Genomic DNA, 16649 nt, shown 5'->3' on the forward strand with positions numbered 1-16649 from the left:
CAGACAAGAAAATGTTATGCCAACACCAACAAGATCCTATCTTGAGAAGTTTAATCATTTACACTGACCAACACAAAGTTGGTAATGAAGACCAAGCTATGGTATTTATACCAGCTAACCAACAGCTGTGAAACCTACAACAAATGTTTCTGGCATAGACCACACAATGCAAGGGGGAACAGCTTATTAAATAGCCAGTCTAATGGGAGAATGGTACATGCTGCTCATGAAGAATCAAAACATGACACTGGAAGAGCAACAAAAACAACATGTAAGTCCCAAGCCAGCACAAAAGTTGAAATACTTACATGAAAATTTACATAGCTAACTCAAAAGCATCATGTAAGTTGCCATACATTCTACTTCCCCCTCAAAAAGCTTTCCAGTGTTGCCTGAGAAATGCAACACTTGTGCCTCTGTGGTTGAGACAATGATTGTGGCTGAAGAGAGAAAGAAGTAAAGAGATACTATGCTAAGGCATCCCAAAGCATTTAAAAGAGACACAAAAATCAAGTGTATATTTAGGACCTAAAAGACACCTGGAATAGCATAGGCATTTCATACAGGGTTTTTAAAAAAATACTTTTAGATAATACTTATACTGTACACAACAGGACTTTTAAACAATATATTACACTGCTAAAAATGTTCATATAAATACTATACAGGCAAGCGTGCAACCAACCTGTTAGGAAGGTTCACAAATTAGACAACCACATATTTCTGGAAAAGCTCTCAGATTATCTTCAAGATTTCTGATTTGTGTAATCCAAGCCACTGATTCAGCAATACCTATTTTAAAGGAATTGGGACAAGGCATGAGATGAAATACATCTGTCTGCTGATGACCAGTTCAAGTTTAATATGCTACTGTCATCTTAATCTGGCATATCAATGTTTAACTTGGGAGGTGGAATCACATATTTTCCAGGACTCTGTGTAATGACCACTCCAGTCTTTTTTCGAAACATTGGTGCAATTTTTGGCGGTTCGGGCAATGGCGTTTCTTCTGTCTCCTCATTATCTTCATGATGAAGATCATAAGAGATATTTCCATATTCTCGTAAGAATGGGAAAATTTCAAGCAGGAACTGGCAAAAGTCTTTGCGAATTCCAAACCACCCTAAAAGAAACCAAATCATTTTACATTATTCACAGAATGCACACTTAATTAAATAGACTATTTAAGGTCTGTTGATTGTTTGCATTTAAGTAAGATTTGTTATTGCTGCTTCTCAGAGTTCCTTACGCTTATCATAACATTCCAGTTCAGGTTATATACACACAGACACACATACAGTGTCTGGACAAGAATCTGCACAGTTCCATGTCTGCATGTGCATGCCTGAGTGTATATCCATCTGTATAAATTACAGCTACACTACCCCAGCAAGAATCCATTTCGTTTCACACATTACATGGTGTTGGGTCACATCAGTGCGGAGAAGAACACAAAAGATTTTGCATCTCAACCAAAGAAAATAGTGCCACAGGGGAGGACACTGTAAGCACTGAAACCTTACTACACCTGCCTGAAAACAGCAGTAACAGAAAAGCCATTTTTGAAAATACAGATCTTAATAAAATACATTGATTTTCAATCTGTTTCCAGGATTCTGAAATACTTACAGTGATTGCCTCCTTTTTGTCCAAATGTTGTTGCCATTAATGTGATCAGTGAAAGCCAGAGAGGAACAAATATGGGAATGAAAGAAAAAGAATTATGCCCATCCAGTCTGTGTACTAGCAAGATCTAAATGGCAAAAAAAAAAAATACAATGTCAGTTTAATTGCAATACTCACTTTAAAACTGCTTAAAGCATATGCTGATCTCAAATCTTTAACTTCACACATCTGTAAGGAAAACATGGCCTTCACAGAAGCAGGTATAGTTCCAATGTGATGCAGATTTTGCTTGAGAAACTTTAAAGGAACATAGAATTCTTGTTTGTGTTTCACATTTGCGGATAATATTTTATTCCAAAACAAAGAGCAGCATTATCATTTCAGTAAGTCCAAAAATCATCATTCATTACTTACTGACAAAAGAAGAAGACACATCAAACTCATTGTGGCATTCCCTACCTCAAATGTGAGCAGTGGCACTACAATTGTCATCCAGCTGACAGCCATGGTGATGTGTGTCCTCCTCTGCTCAGCGATCACGTCCATGGAACGCAGGAAGAGCACGGACCACACGATGTAATAGAGCACCACGAGGCACAGGAAGGACATCAAGATCCACAGTGGAACACAAACAACCTGAAAGAAAGACACATTTGATTTGTTTCAGTTGTGGGTTTCTTTTAAATAAAGTGAGTCTACATATTAAGTCTAAGTAAGAAAATTAATTCTTTAACATAATGTCTAACAGAAAAGCATCTATCTCATGTGTGTTCTTTCGAGCCATATCAGTTCAGGGGTTCCTCAGCTTCTAAACCCCATCAAGCTGAAACACTTCAAAATTCAGGCAATGTAGTTCAACTTTAGTAAGATTTCTGTGATTTTGTGTGGGCTCAAACTGTACTTGAAATTGATTTTAGCAAGTACTTCCTACACTATATACCTTACTTTAAAGGGTTTCAATCCTTTCTCAAGTTTTTTTGACAATAGAAAGGACAGACATAACCATGCCAGATTGTCAGTTTTATGGTAGTTTACAAAAACCCAGACACAGAAACAGCACTTTTCTATTCTAAAGGCACTTGGGAGAGGACATCTCAGCAGTTCTGACAGTGATTACTTGCACAGTAAGTGGATTTACATGCATGGTAACAGAACAAATAAAATTAGTTATTTACCACACTGTATTTACCAACACATTCTCTAACTCACCAATCATTTTCATGGCTTGTTTAGTGTTCCCATAGGGAACTCTGGGTGAGGATTTCTCTTTCAACTGCTGCTCAGAGATTAACTGCAGCTGATGGCACATTCCCTCAGAGGATGAAGTGCCCCAAGAACAGCCTCTGATTCCCATGACCACTGAATGTGAATCCTTCAGTGAAGGACTGCTAAGTGAGCAAAAATGGGATCAGGGACTGATCACATATTAACTGTTCCCTAGAATAAATATCTTTATGAAATTCAGCATTTAAACAAAGATAAGAAAAAACCACTTATTACATACAAGCCACGGCCATCTGATGATCTCATCTAGTCTGAGTGCAATAAATATGAACTGTAGAATATTGACTGAACACAAGATTTCCAGCTAGAAAAAGAAAAAAACATTAGTTAACTCTTAGTATGATAAACTTACTTCCAGGATAACCAATGAATCTGTCAAAGCACTTCTCTGACCCCATGCTTATCACTGAAATATGAAAATTCTTTTGCATTTACATTTTCTATTACTAAACATCCCTAAATTTGTGTGGGTGTGATCCCAACCCAATAATGTAGAGTCACCTGTTTCCAAGATCTTCCTGGTATTAAAAAAAAAAAAAAAAAAAAAAAGCCACTCAGAGTGATTAGAGAAATAAGAAAAGCCAAACTAATCAGAGTGAAAAAGCAAAGCATCAGAAAACAACTATAGTCTTCATATAAGAAATACTGCTAAAATTAAATTAGGTACTAAAATGACTTTCAATTTAAAATTAGCAAAATTCATCTTTTAGAGTGTCTATAGTTTCAGTAACGGACAGAACTACCAACAGTCCAATTTAAATGTCCAAGCTCTATCTAGGGGAAAAACGAAATAGATGGAATATTAGAATATGACATCCACATTCAAATAATTTACTGTATAATTGAGAGATATTTTAAATTACACTGAAGATGTGGGCTTAGTGGAAATAGAGAAAAGCAATACTTCTCATTAAAATGTTAGTGAAAGATTTTCATGAGTCCTGCTTGCCACTATGAGAAACAGCCTTTCATTATACTTTTAAAAAAAAGTCTGTGTCTAGCTTGAACAAAGCGAGACAATGAAACACCATCAGGCTTGGCAAGATTCTATTTCTAAAGTCTATGGGTAGCCCTACAATGGGTAGGATTTTCAAAGACCACAGAATTATTATTTGAAAAGTCTGACTGAAGCTTGTGAATGCAAGTTAGAAACATTATACTCATTTTAATAAATTTTCACTAACACACGATTGTGTAGATTGTGATCTGGATAAACACCTTTGAAAGTTACAGTACAGGGAGTCAAAAATCCAACAGGCAGCAGGTGCTTGCCAGCTTCAGGGACCACACCAAAGTCTCCACTGTTGAACTACAAGTTACTTTGAAAAGACTGAAAAAGTAGATTTAAAATAATTTTGTACGACTGGCTTTCTCTAAAGAATAAACCACCAAAAAAACCCTACATTCAAGTGTGAGACCAAGCAACCAGACAGCTGCAAGAGCAAAGAGTAAGAGAAAAATATAGAAATTGGAGGATCAATTGCTGTAAATAATTTTTAGAATCAAGTTAACATATGAGATCTATATGGCAAGTGCATGTACATTTGCAGTGGCTCACAACTTAATGAATTCAACATGCTTTTAAATAAATAGTGCTTTACTGACTATAAAAATAGTGTAACACAAAAAAGGAATCTTTTCCTGAGCCCACCATGATACAGAGACAAGAACCCCAGCATGTACTTACTGATCACCTAATCAGATGCAGAATAGGAATGAGCAGATAATGTATTTCAGATTAAATAGTTATGAAAATAATAATAGATTAACAACTGCTTTGATTACTCAAGTCAAAAATTGATGTCCTGGACTAAAGGCAGACCCCTCATGTTTCTAGCAAATGAAAGGGAAATAATGAAATCTTCACAGAGTAAAAAGAAGAGAAAGGAGAACAGCACTAAGTGAAGATGACTAAGAGTAAAAAAAAAAAAAAAAATTAGTTGAGACAGCTGTTGCCTTTTATGGATTCCACTTTCTTCTGCCAGTACTTAGCAGCTGTGCAGTCATCTGTAAATCAATGGGCAATCAAGCATCATCCAGTAGAAGGCAAGCACTTCCACACAAATTTTACTTTTAGCACTGGTTGACTGGTAATAGAACCCTGCAAAATAAAATTCTATTGGCAAATGTTTCAAAGTGAACTTAGGATATCAGTTTACCAGCCATCATAACAATCACCTACAAAAAATGTTTCTCTCTCATGAAAAACTCTTATGCTAATGTTAGAGAAATAGTCCCTTGAAATTAAAATACCTGAGAACGCTGAGCCTCATCTAAAAATCAGATTTTTAATTGTCATGGGGTAGTTTGAGGACATCGCAAAACAAAAAACTCCTTAAAAATCAGTATGAATTCTAAATGTATTGCAAAATGCCACAATTGTGGGAGCACCTTGAGAATCTTTCCAAGGTTCTTCCAAAACCAAAGGAACTTAGAGAGAAGATAGAGGCAGAAAATAAAACCCTAATGTTACCTACCATTCACATTCCCAAATTAAGGACTAATCACATGGATTGTGATATTAGGACATTTTCAGCCCTGATTACATAGGGCTCTGGAAATTCAATTCTGCCTAGAGACAGTGCTTGCAATCAGTGGAATTTTTTTCTGTTGTTTCCATGTAAGTGTCTGGTATTGGTCCATATTGCAGAGTTCCTGGCGAGTTATTTTAACAAAAAATAATAAAAAAGTAGGTTTAAAACATGCTGCAATTTGGTAGTTAAAAAAACTACGTTATAATATAAAAAGTTATATTATTCCTGATCCTGATTTCACTCCCATTTGCAGGTGAGTGCATTTGCAGGTAAGTGCAATTAATTGGACTGATGTAGTCCTCTGTGTTGTGCTTTCCTGAGAGACAAACTGCCACAGAACTGATCCCAAGTTCTGCAGTGCCGTGACTTTTACACATCACAAATGAAGCCTCACCTCCAGAGACCTGTCGTGTCGAAATCCCCACACACAAGCTGCAACTGAGACTGGAGACACAAAGAACAGTGGCATGAAGACCAGAAGCCAGAAATGGGTTCCTCTTTCAATCCTGTCACACACCAGGACTTCAAACATCAGCAGTAGCAGGTGGATGCCTACTGCAATCAACATAGCTTTGAACTCCACACAGGTTTCTCCTTCTGCTCTGAAGAGAGGATAAGGAAGAATTTACTTGTCAGTAAGAAAGCACATCCTGCAAACATTCCAGGACACCTGCTTGAGCTTCAGATATTAACACTTGTTTTTAATAAACATAGACATTATACCCATTAAACTCCACTCCTGATGACCTAATAGGATTTCTCACCCATAAAACTGAACATTGAAAGTGTATTACTCAAAGGGTGCAGTGGGATTTTTACAATTTGAAAATTTTTTAAGGATTCCACAGCTGGGCAGATAAAACAGGGTTTCTTCGCTACTGTATCAACAGTCAGCTATGATGCAGGCTATCAGGAAATAAGCTAAATTTAAAAGGATCTGTTTGATTTCTGCACCAGCATTTACTGAATCAACATATTTCCCCAAAATTTCTTTATTTACCTAAGCCAGAGTATTGCAACAGATATTTTCTGTTACTAGAAGTAAAATGCCTGTAAAATGACAGCACACACAGAGCTTCTCCCTACACCAGCAGACCCATTAGTAGAAGGGGCAAACAAGACCTGAACCACACAAAATGTGCGTGTACCAGGAGATCTGTACACCCAAATTTTTCATTTAATATTCACCATGAACAGAAAAGACATTTATTGCGCTGCATTTAAGGTAATTTTTCTTTTGCCCTGAGATATTCAAATTTGCATTCTACTCAAATTACCAAAAAATTCAACACTGATGTATTTAAAGATGTGAAAGTCATTTTGCCCTAGACTGACAAGACACAATGTCCTCTCTGCTTTGCCAAACAAACATCATCAACTTACCGATACTGTGGGTTTCGGGCCCATACCCCTGTTCCCACTGAGGCACCAACAATCACCATTAACTTCCACAGCCATATTGGAGCAAACACAGCCCAGTAACTCCACTGGATTTTGTCATCCAGACGTAGAGAGAGCAACACAGAGAAAAGCAGCAGGCAGGCATAAATGAGGAATTTACTATTAAACAAACGAAAAAAAATCCAGTCAGGAATCAAGGCAGGCAACTTCACATTAATTTTGTAGAGGACAACAAAATCAGTCACAGCTGAAATGTCATTGTGATACTTCCTAACAGAAAACTAGTCAAGCTTCTTTACAAAGAATCTAATATTTCATCACAGATACACCATATATCATCTCTTTTGCTTATAAAACCATTGCTTCAAGGAAACACATCAAAAGCATTTTTTCATAACAGTCTCAGTGAATGGACTGAGATAAATAGTTCCCTTCCACAAGGATCCAGTCAGGAGCTATATTATTAGAGGCTCACAAATATAACAGCTGTACATGTTTTTAAAAAATGTGTTCTGTCATACAAATCAAATGAAATAGTTTTTGATATTCAAAATTGAGTTACATAATTTATGAAATTTTATCCACACCACTTTTAACTAAAGGTTAAAAGTTATTACGAATTGTAATAGGGCAGACTTCAGAGAATTTTTTTTCTTAATATTTACATTCAGTTAAAAAAGCAATATTGTAGGAAAGAAAAACCCAACAGGCGAAACTTTTAGCAAAGTTACTGATTGTACACTGAGGTTTCTAACTGGAATATTGAGGATGGTGCTTACAAATTTAAAATAGCTATATTGATACATATATATTTATAACATAGTCAACTTAACAATGAACAAATGTATCTGGAATACTTGAACAGTGGCACTGCAACTGCTTGTATCACCAAAAGTCAGACAAAATAATTACATAGCAGGTGATTTCCTCACAGGACAGGAAGGAAAAAGTCTCCCACCCACCCACCAGAAGCTCACAGACTGCTTTATAAAACACATAATTAGGCTTCAACATTGTTTTAGTGAAGTAATCGTATGTATTTTAAAACATGGATAACCTAAGGAATAAAGCAGCAACAGTCAGGAATACTACCATTTCTCCAACAGCACAACTCAAATTACACAATTTCACTCACATCAAATAACATTCATCAGATCAGCATTGCTATGTTTAGATATCAAGCTGTTTTGACTCTACTCACAAGTGCCTCATCTGCCCCTTAATAACGAAATGCAGATTTATTGTATCAGCATCTCCCTGCATGCTTGATGAAACTACCTCGGGATAGGATGATATAAACTTGTCACACTTCATAGCAACAAAGAGATGTCTCAGCATCTCGGCTAGTCATCCTTTTTCAACATACAATATTTGTGTGATTTGTACTTTGCCTGGCTCCTAAACGAACACAGCAGTGAAATATCAGGCTCGCCGAGTGTTCCAGGTGCATCAAAACACGACGACAGCCGCACCAGTGCAACATTCGGTTTGCTCGATCATCACTCAGCACCCAAATAAGCTGCAAGCACTGCTCTGCAGTAACAAAACTTTATAAGCTTCTAGGACTTCTGCTCTTACTTTTCCATTACTCCGACCACACATATTTCAATTGTTTATTTCAGCCTCTGCAACAATGCATTTCCTGAAGCTTTGGTTGCCCTTTTGTTTGTCTAAACAACTGACTGAACACAGCCTGCTGTAACTGCCATCATGTAAGGCCTCTTTCACGTGCAAGGTTTTTCCAGGACTCTCAGCATCTCAAGCCACCTTGTACAACTTACCTGCAGACCCTTCGTCTGTGGTCTTAAAATACCTGGTAAAACCCGGTAAAGCTTAACTCCTTCTCTCAGCTCCTTCAAAAGTTACACGTTCGTACGTGCTTGGAGAGCCAGCAGAACCCCAGGTTGCAGTGACCATCACATTGTTAATTTTAGGGAGCCCGAAGGAAGGGCTGGCCTTGCCGGTGCTCCCCGTGTGACCCAGGGTTGTTCACACCTGCAGACACGGAGCCTCCGCCGCATGGTCAGAGCCTGCGCGGGGGGGTGCGGAGCCTCCGCACCCCAAAGCACCGCGGTGAAACACTCAAACACCAGAAAGAGTCTGGGAGTAATCTGAGAAAGTTACACAATAACAAAGCAGATGACTGGAAGTGGGGCTGGAAAGCAGATGCAGAGCGCTCGCATTCCCAGCCCCCTGACCGTGAACCAGCCGCGGGGAGCACGCACCGACACCCGGGGCGCTGGGAAGGCTGGATTCCATGATCTCAGAGGTCTTTTCCAACCTGGTTGATTCAGTGATTCTGGGCAGGAAACTGGCCGGGAACGGCGTGCTCCAAACCCCGCCCGAGCTCGCGGTGCGGAAGGACCACCCGAGGCCGCGCTCTGCTCCAAAGCTGACGGGTCCCGCACCCAGCGCTGCTCCCGGCCGGGCCCCCGGGCTAGCCCTGCTGGGCCGGCGCTGCCCGTGCCGCGCTCACCTGGGGTTGAAGTCCTGGAAGAAGCCGCGCAGGTTCATCGCGGCCCCTCTACCAGGCGCTCATGGCGCGGCCCCGCCACCGCTCCAGGGCCTGGCCTGCCCGGGCCTCGCCGCCGCCCCGCGCATGCGCGCGGCCTCTGCCGGGAGCCGGGCGGGCCACACAGTGCCGGGCTTCGCCAGCGGCCGCTGCGCATGCGCGCCGGGCAGGGCGGCGGCTCTGCCAGGAGGCGGCGGCGCAGAGCCGGGACGGGCGGAGATGGGCGGGGCGGAGCTGGGGCGGGGCCGGGGCAGGAAGGGGCGGGGCAGAGCCGGGACGGGCGGAGATGGGCGGGGCGGAGCTGGGGCGGGGCCGGGGCAGGAAGGGGCGGGGCAGAGCCGGGACGGGCGGAGATGGGCGGGGCGGAGCTGGGGGCGGGGCTCGGGCAGGAAGGGGCGGGGCAGAGCAGGGAAGGGCGGAGATGGGCGGGGCGGAGCTGGGGCGGGGCCGGGGCAGGAAAGGGGCGGGTTTGGGGCAGGAAGGGGGCGGGGCTGGGGCAGGAAGGGGGCGGGGTAGAAATGGGGGCGGGGCTGGGGCAGGAAGGGGGCGGGGTAGAAATGGGGCGGGGCTGGGGCAGGAAGGGGGCGGGGCTGGGGCAGGAAGGGGGCGGGGCAGGGCAGGAAGGGGCGGGGCTGGGCAGGAAGGGGGCGGGGCTGAGGGTCGCTAAGGGGCGGGGCTGGGGCAGGAAGGGGCGGGGCAGAGCTGGGGGCGGGGCTGAGGGGCGCTAAGGGGGCGGGGCAGAGCTGGGGGCGGGGCAGAGGGTCGCTAAGGGGGCGGGGCAGAGCTGGGGGCGGGGCAGAGGGTCGCTAAGGGGGCGGAGCTAATGTGGGGGCGGGGCTAAGCCGAGCGGGGCGGGGCAGTTCCTCCCCGGCGCTTTCGCATTACGGAGCGTTTTTTCCTCATTTCTGGCCCAAACTCGGCCTCTGCGATTGTGAAGCCACTCGCGCGGGTCCTGGTGCTGCACGGCCCTGTACAAGTCCCTCTCCAGCTCTCTCCGAGCCCCTTAGGCAGTGGAAGGTGCCCTAAGGTCTCCCTGGAGCCTTCTGTTCTCCAGGCTGAACAGAATGTGGATGACAGGTTCACAATCTCTGAGCAGCTCTGGGACATTTCAATGTCTCAGTTAAATCCCCGGGCGTTTAGGGACAGCTCTACAAAAAGTTGTCATAATCCAGTATTCACTGAGACATGTTTCAAGTACAAATTTGAAAAAACCCAAACAAACTATGTATGTACCTTCTTGGAGACAAAATTCTGGGTACTAAAAATCTGCAGCCAAGCTAGAAAAGGCATAAAAAGAATCAAGGTGGACTTAAGTGAAACAAATTGTGGTCAGAAAGGAGAGAACTGGGCTTTCTATTGTTTGAGGTTTTTTGTTTGTTCATTTGTTTAAGTGAAAGTAATTAACTGTTGGAACAAATGACCCTGAGAAACAGGAGATTTTTCATTTTTAAATAAAGTCCGTATGGCTCTCTGGGAGATAGATGCTAATCTAACTCAAGTCGATGAGTGTGACTCTGACAAGACTTATGAAATTCTACAGCAGATCAGGATACCTTACACGATGACTCCATGTCAGGGTAGATTATCTGGTGACATTTTTTTTAACTGAAAATCCCCAGAGCTCCTCCCTCAGGGTTATATTGCAAGTGAAATGCTAACTAAAAAAAAAAAAAAAAATCAATCATGTCTTAAGCTTCAGCTTTTGCAGAAAGCTGAAATTAAGTAAATGGTCTAAATCTTCCACAACCTGCTAGCAGGACTGGTAATTTATACCAACTAAGAAGTTAGATGTACATGCAGTGTGATTTGTTAAATACACAGCTACACATATCCCTTGACAGCACTCATTAGTTACTACAGATCTACCCAAAGATGTGATTCATCTAGAGATATTCACTGGCAGAGTGTAGATACAACTGTAACACCACGGGCAAGAGCACAAACAGCTGACAGACATCCACACCAGGAGCTTTCTACACCTTATATTCAACTGATAAAGCACGGGCATGTCAGAGGCCACAAGAAAGCAAGGACATGCCAGCACAAGGCATGGCAGTGGGGAGGGTGTGAGGAGACTGGGGAGAAATCAGGATAAGAGAGAAGCAAGAGCAGATAATGGAAGAAATGGGAAGGAAAGGATGAGGGCTAGACACTCTTCAAAGCCCGATAAGATGGAAAAGGCCACAACAGGACCTGTGCCAGGGCAGTGAAAAAGCTTGTAAGGAACCAAAGAATTAACAGGCTTAAAAAATTGGAAACTAGAACCTTGGTTTTCATTCTGCTTTTGAAAAAGTTGAGCCTCATCAGTTTGGAAGAGAGAACAATTATGCATAATGTATTTGTCCGAGATAAAATACATCTACTGCAATGCATAAAGAAGCTACTAGACAAGACAGTACCTGTAAGCATAATCTGCAGCCAGATGCAATCATAAAACAAAATCAAAATATTAATAACAAGGAATTAGCTTGAGAATTTTTAATAATTCAGAAGGCTAATAAAGCAGCTTGGCATTTCTAAGAATATTCATGAAGTTCTGTAGAAGTAAATTAAGAAAGATATGTTCTGCAGTTACAATGTTTGGCTGACTGCCCAGGCAGCAAAATAGTTCCTATGAGGGATAAAGAACTAGGAAAGAAATCCCTGGTTACAGAAATGAAAGCTCAGGGAACATCCTTTTGTACTGGTGCTTCAGGAGACCTAGAGTTAAATTTTTTTGGTTTGAAGTCAAACAATAGCAAATTTTAGGAGCTTTCTTATATTTTTTTGGTGGTCTCAGATTTCCTGATTGCTATGGCCAGATACTACATGTGATGGTGCTGGGGAGAGTTAGAGAGCAAAGAAAACCCAAGCTCTTGTCTAAACTTAAAGACTTAAAATATTTATCTTAGGTTTACATGTTATAGTAATTTAAGGGTAGGAGTAGTAATATGGGCAGCAGATAAATGAAGCAGCAAGTCATCTGCTCTCTGTTAAGACTTTGTGTCTACTGATGATCAAGACTTGAATGCTGGGAATGGAAGTGAATCCCCTGAGACAGTTTATGTTGGAGACCAAACACACATTTTGGTTTTACTCCACTTACCTATTATCTCAAATTAGTTCAAGAAGATGTATATATGGTCTCTTTTATAGTCACTGCCATTACTGCTTTCATAAGCCATCTACTTGTATTCTTATTCTGCTTAAAAAATATAAACTAGGACCATCCCTATCCTTGACAGGCCAAAGTTAAATGCAGCAAACAAAACCTGAATCAGCCTTCTAATCTGAAAAGCTTGTTTTTCTGTTGACAATCAACCTTGACTCCTTTCTAGCATACCATATAATTCACATGTCCTATTTGCTTTATAGACTTCTCAAAGTGCCACTGTTAGGTGGCAACATTTAAAAGGAGGACAGCAGTTCAGCAATAACTGACTGATGTGGCTGACAGCAGAGTCGTGAACTGTTTTTAGGATCATCTTTCATGGTCTATGACAGAACACCAAATTGTTTACAAAAACAAATCTTCAGGTTTGAAAATCCCCATTTGAATTTCAGTTGATTTTACTGTAGGCCTTACTGTTAGCATTTAATCACAGAATAAAGAGTTTGACCAATAATTGACAAAGAAGAGATCATTCCGTCTATCATAACATCTTTATACCAGCCAGTAATTTTGCACAGTTAAGAACAATAATGATCTAATATCTACATGTGTGTTGTTGTCATTGGCATTGCACACAACTTCTTGGTTCTGAAATGAGGGCCTTCAGTTTCAATGAAAATTTCAATAATTTCTGCAATAATATCGTTTTGTGTCCTACTTGGGAAGTTAGTTCAAGGACAAAGGCTTTAAATCATTCTATTTGCTTCTCTCTGTCAGATGTTGTGCCTCTAAATTACTGTCCTCCAGCCTGAAACCTATTTGTAGAGTTGTAGCAGTTCAGCAAGTTGCTGTTTATATTAATGCCAGCTGTGACTGTGATGTGAAGCAAGTTACAATGCTTAACCACGATGAATTTCATAGGCTGCTCTGCCAGCTGGATGCTAGAAAATGCATTGTTGTGCAGCTGTTTGGCCTAACCAGGATTTGACACAATGATTTGACATCACCTGCAAAAGATGTGTCTGTTTATACTCTATGTTTCCATCTTAAACTGTTCAGCTGGTTTTACTCATTACTTGTTCTCCTGTTGAAAGGAAGCTCATTTAAGCAAGTCGTGTTCCATGCCCCTCTTCTTATGCAGTCTGTGGGGTTCTTCTGCCTCACCACAGCTTCAAAGTAGTTCATTTTTATGTTGCTCTACCTGAGCTTTCTTGCACAACTCTTTCTGTTCTTAGTAGCTGTTTAAGATAAAGCATGAAAAGAAGGCATTGGATCATTGTTCTATAAATAAATACCATCAATTTCCTAATAGCAGTGATTTATCAGAGCCAATTTTTTCCTTCAAGGCCTTCTTAATTCCTTTTTAATTTCTTTCTTCTTAGTTCCTTCCTTCTTAATTTCCTTCAAGACTTTGATGGAGGATCAGGTCATGCATATTTTTTGGCAAAATTAATATATTGTTCTATTCTTAAATTCCACCCAGCACAAAACATGACTTATTTGCAGTTACTTATTTTCAGCACTATTGAGCTACATGTTCCAGATGAACACTAAACTTCTAACTATTTACATTACTGTTTTTTTTGAGTAAAGGCACCTAGAAATTGTACCTACAGCATTATTCAGATTAAGAACTTTAGTACTGACATGGGTCAGGTGTTCCAAGAATCTCAAGGATCTGTGTGTCTGGATAACACAGACTTCAAATGCAATTTCTGTTCATGACCCCTCTGGGCATCTCTTGGAAGTCAAGTGAGATAGAACAAGATAAATGTTTAAATATCTCCAAATTAAATAAGAGGTTTTGGATGTTGGACACAAGAGGTGAGTTCCACTCAGGGTGCCTCGCAGCAGTGTAATCATTTGCAGCAATGTTGCACGTGAGTTACAGCTCTGGCACCCTGATGTACTAACAGTGTGTAACACATATTTTAGCCAATGATGCAAGACAAGGATAAATCAGGCTTCATCTTATCAGTAAGTGGATATATCATAGCTCCTTTTGCAATGCATTCAGGGAAAAGCATTGGGTTAAATGTCAATATGACTGTGGCAAATTTACATGGCTTTTACAGAGATAAAACACTTAACTGGCTACTTGCTGCATTTTATTCTGTGACAAGGACTTACATCTCACCACATTGAAAAGGCACACAAAGATATCCAAAAATAATACAGCTCACTTGAGTCTCTGATGTTTCAGCCATAAATAAGAGACCAATTGTTAACCAAATGGGATGGGAGACAGGGAATGAAAGTGAACAAGACCAAAGGAGATTAGCTTTTTTTTTTTACCTTTGCTTCAGGTCTGAGGTCTAGCAAGATGACACTTTGGAATCATCTGGGAGCTGTCCAATTTAAACATTAGAGAAAATCAGAAAGCTTCAGCTCAGTGGTCCAGAGAGGAGTGTTGGATTACCAACTCTATGCTTGCAAAGGATGACTTCAGTAAGAGGACAGCATGGGATGATTTATCTTCCCTGGGCTTTCAGCTTTACAAAAGTCTACCAGCCATTTGGATTTTAACTTGTACTGTAGTGAACATGTGTATATCTTACAATGAAAAAAAAACAATAAAAAAAAAAGTATTTTAAAGTATAAGTATTCTCATATAGCCAAGCTGTGCAAAGCAACCTTCAACAACAAGATTGCATGCTGCTTTCTCCCATATATTTCTGCAGTAATTTGGAGCTGTCTAGTGAAGAATCATCTTGGGTATGATTTTGCTGCTGAAGGTGAAAGGTGTTCTGTGAAGCAGTCAAGGAATTTCAGGAAGAGAAAGAATGATCTTCCCTAAGGCAATCAAATTTTACCTTGTGTCTGTGAGAGTACAAGCCAGGCTTCACTGGTCCTTTTTTCTCCTTTGCATTCCATACCCACAGGGTATCTGATGGAGATCCTGGGACCTACTTCACTCACACCTTCAGCAGTGATGAGCAGCTATGCTCATTCAAACCTCTATTACAGGGTTATTTATGTAACAACAGTAAGTTTGGAAAATCAAGTTCTAGATACACAAAATAAGTGACCAGAACTTGGGTCACAATCTGTTTGTCTCCCATTTCTCCCTGTTCTGTAATTCCATCCTTTTATCAAAGGGATGAAATATTCTTAGTGAAGAGATGAACACTTCTGTGCTCCAAGTATTGAAACAGCATGATAGCCTCCAGCTGCCTCCCCACGCCCTGGCCTGCTTCCAAAGGCAGACAGGAGCATTGCCCAAGAGGCAGCAGTGCAGAAGGGGTAACCAGATCACAACTGCTCACTTCTTAGCAGCTTGGTTCTGTGCTTCTCTTGAGATTGCCGGGAGCAGCAGAAAATTTTGCTCAGCTGAGGCTGGAGTTTCTGCTGAACATGTGCAAAGTGGTTTCTATTAATTTATTTTTAAAAGCAGGTTCATAAGATTATCACCTTCATGGAAGTTGACAGCAAGATCAATGCTTATTTTTGGTTGCAAATCCTTATAAAATTATAATTTATATTCAGTTTGACATTGGTTTTCCTTCTAATTTCTGATGGATATTTGGAATTTTCATATCCTGCTGCTCCCTGCCATCGCTATGGCTACCTCCTCTCAGCAAATCTGTTTTCCAAAGCTTATTGCCACTAGGGCATTTCATGGTACATGTGAAAGTCCTTTGCATAGAAAGTGATCAGAGACATTATTCACTTGAACTAACACATACTAGAACACATTTCTCCCTTTGTGGTTTTTACGTGAACCTTTTGAACCATAAAATATTATTGACAAATTATAGGGAAAAGAGTGTTTGGAAAGGACATACTAGTTTGAGGTGTTCATCAATCATCTCCTGCAAAACACCTTTGAGTCTCACTGACTGAAGGGAAAATGATGGTATCCAGAACAGACAAGTTACTTTGCTGAAGTGTCATGCTTAAAAGTGTAAACTCAGCATGGGGCCTTTGGGCTCCAGTACCTACACTTATTATGGTAGGAGATCAAGGCTGCAGGTTAGACAGAAATAATCTCTGGGTTTTTCTGCTTTTGCACTTATAAAATAATGAAATATAGAATAATTATTTTAGTAACCAGACACAAGCTATTCCATCCTATAGTCGTACTCAGAGTAGTACCAATTCCTGAATACATTGTGGATTATATCTTGATATGTTACCTACTGATTTGGGAAAATTACTGTGGTGCTTCTCAAGGACCAGAAGGCCCCCTGTGGAGCTTGCT

General features: G+C 40.9%; 1 protein-coding gene across 2 annotated transcripts; it reads right to left on the reverse strand.

Moving 5' to 3' along the window:
• Positions 1-34: 34 nt before the first annotated feature.
• On the reverse strand, positions 35-9473 carry TMEM185A (transmembrane protein 185A). 2 transcript variants are annotated; one of them, XM_069015450.1, is made up of 7 exons: positions 9322-9473; positions 6828-7004; positions 5839-6046; positions 3131-3214; positions 2086-2262; positions 1630-1753; positions 35-1123 (listed from the first exon to the last, which is right to left on the reverse strand). In XM_069015450.1, the coding sequence occupies exons 1-7, from the start codon at positions 9357-9359 to the stop codon at positions 879-881; spliced, it is 1053 nt and encodes a 350-aa protein (XP_068871551.1). In that variant the 5' UTR covers positions 9360-9473; the 3' UTR covers positions 35-878. The 2 variants fall into 2 exon arrangements, with proteins under 2 accessions (XP_068871551.1, XP_068871553.1); XM_069015452.1 differs by lacking the exon at positions 9322-9473 and adding an exon at positions 8627-9265.
• Between the last annotated feature and the right edge of the window lie 7176 nt (positions 9474-16649).

The sequence above is a fragment of the Aphelocoma coerulescens genome, chromosome 4A (genome assembly GCF_041296385.1).
Source record: "Aphelocoma coerulescens isolate FSJ_1873_10779 chromosome 4A, UR_Acoe_1.0, whole genome shotgun sequence".
Classification (NCBI taxonomy): Eukaryota; Metazoa; Chordata; class Aves; order Passeriformes; family Corvidae; genus Aphelocoma; species Aphelocoma coerulescens.

What these genes read in the sequence shown, in the direction of transcription:
- TMEM185A (XM_069015450.1), bottom strand. Translation starts at nt 9,359, where the DNA reads ATGAACCTGCGCGGCTTCTTCCAGGACTTCAACCCCAG. An exon ending in TTCCAGGACTTCAACCCCAG is followed by an intron (nt 7,005 to 9,321) that starts GTGAGCGCGGCA and finishes TTTGTTTAATAG; the next exon opens with TAAATTCCTCATTTATGCCT. An exon ending in GCCCGAAACCCACAGTATCG is followed by an intron (nt 6,047 to 6,827) that starts GTAAGTTGATGA and finishes TCCTCTCTTCAG; the next exon opens with AGCAGAAGGAGAAACCTGTG.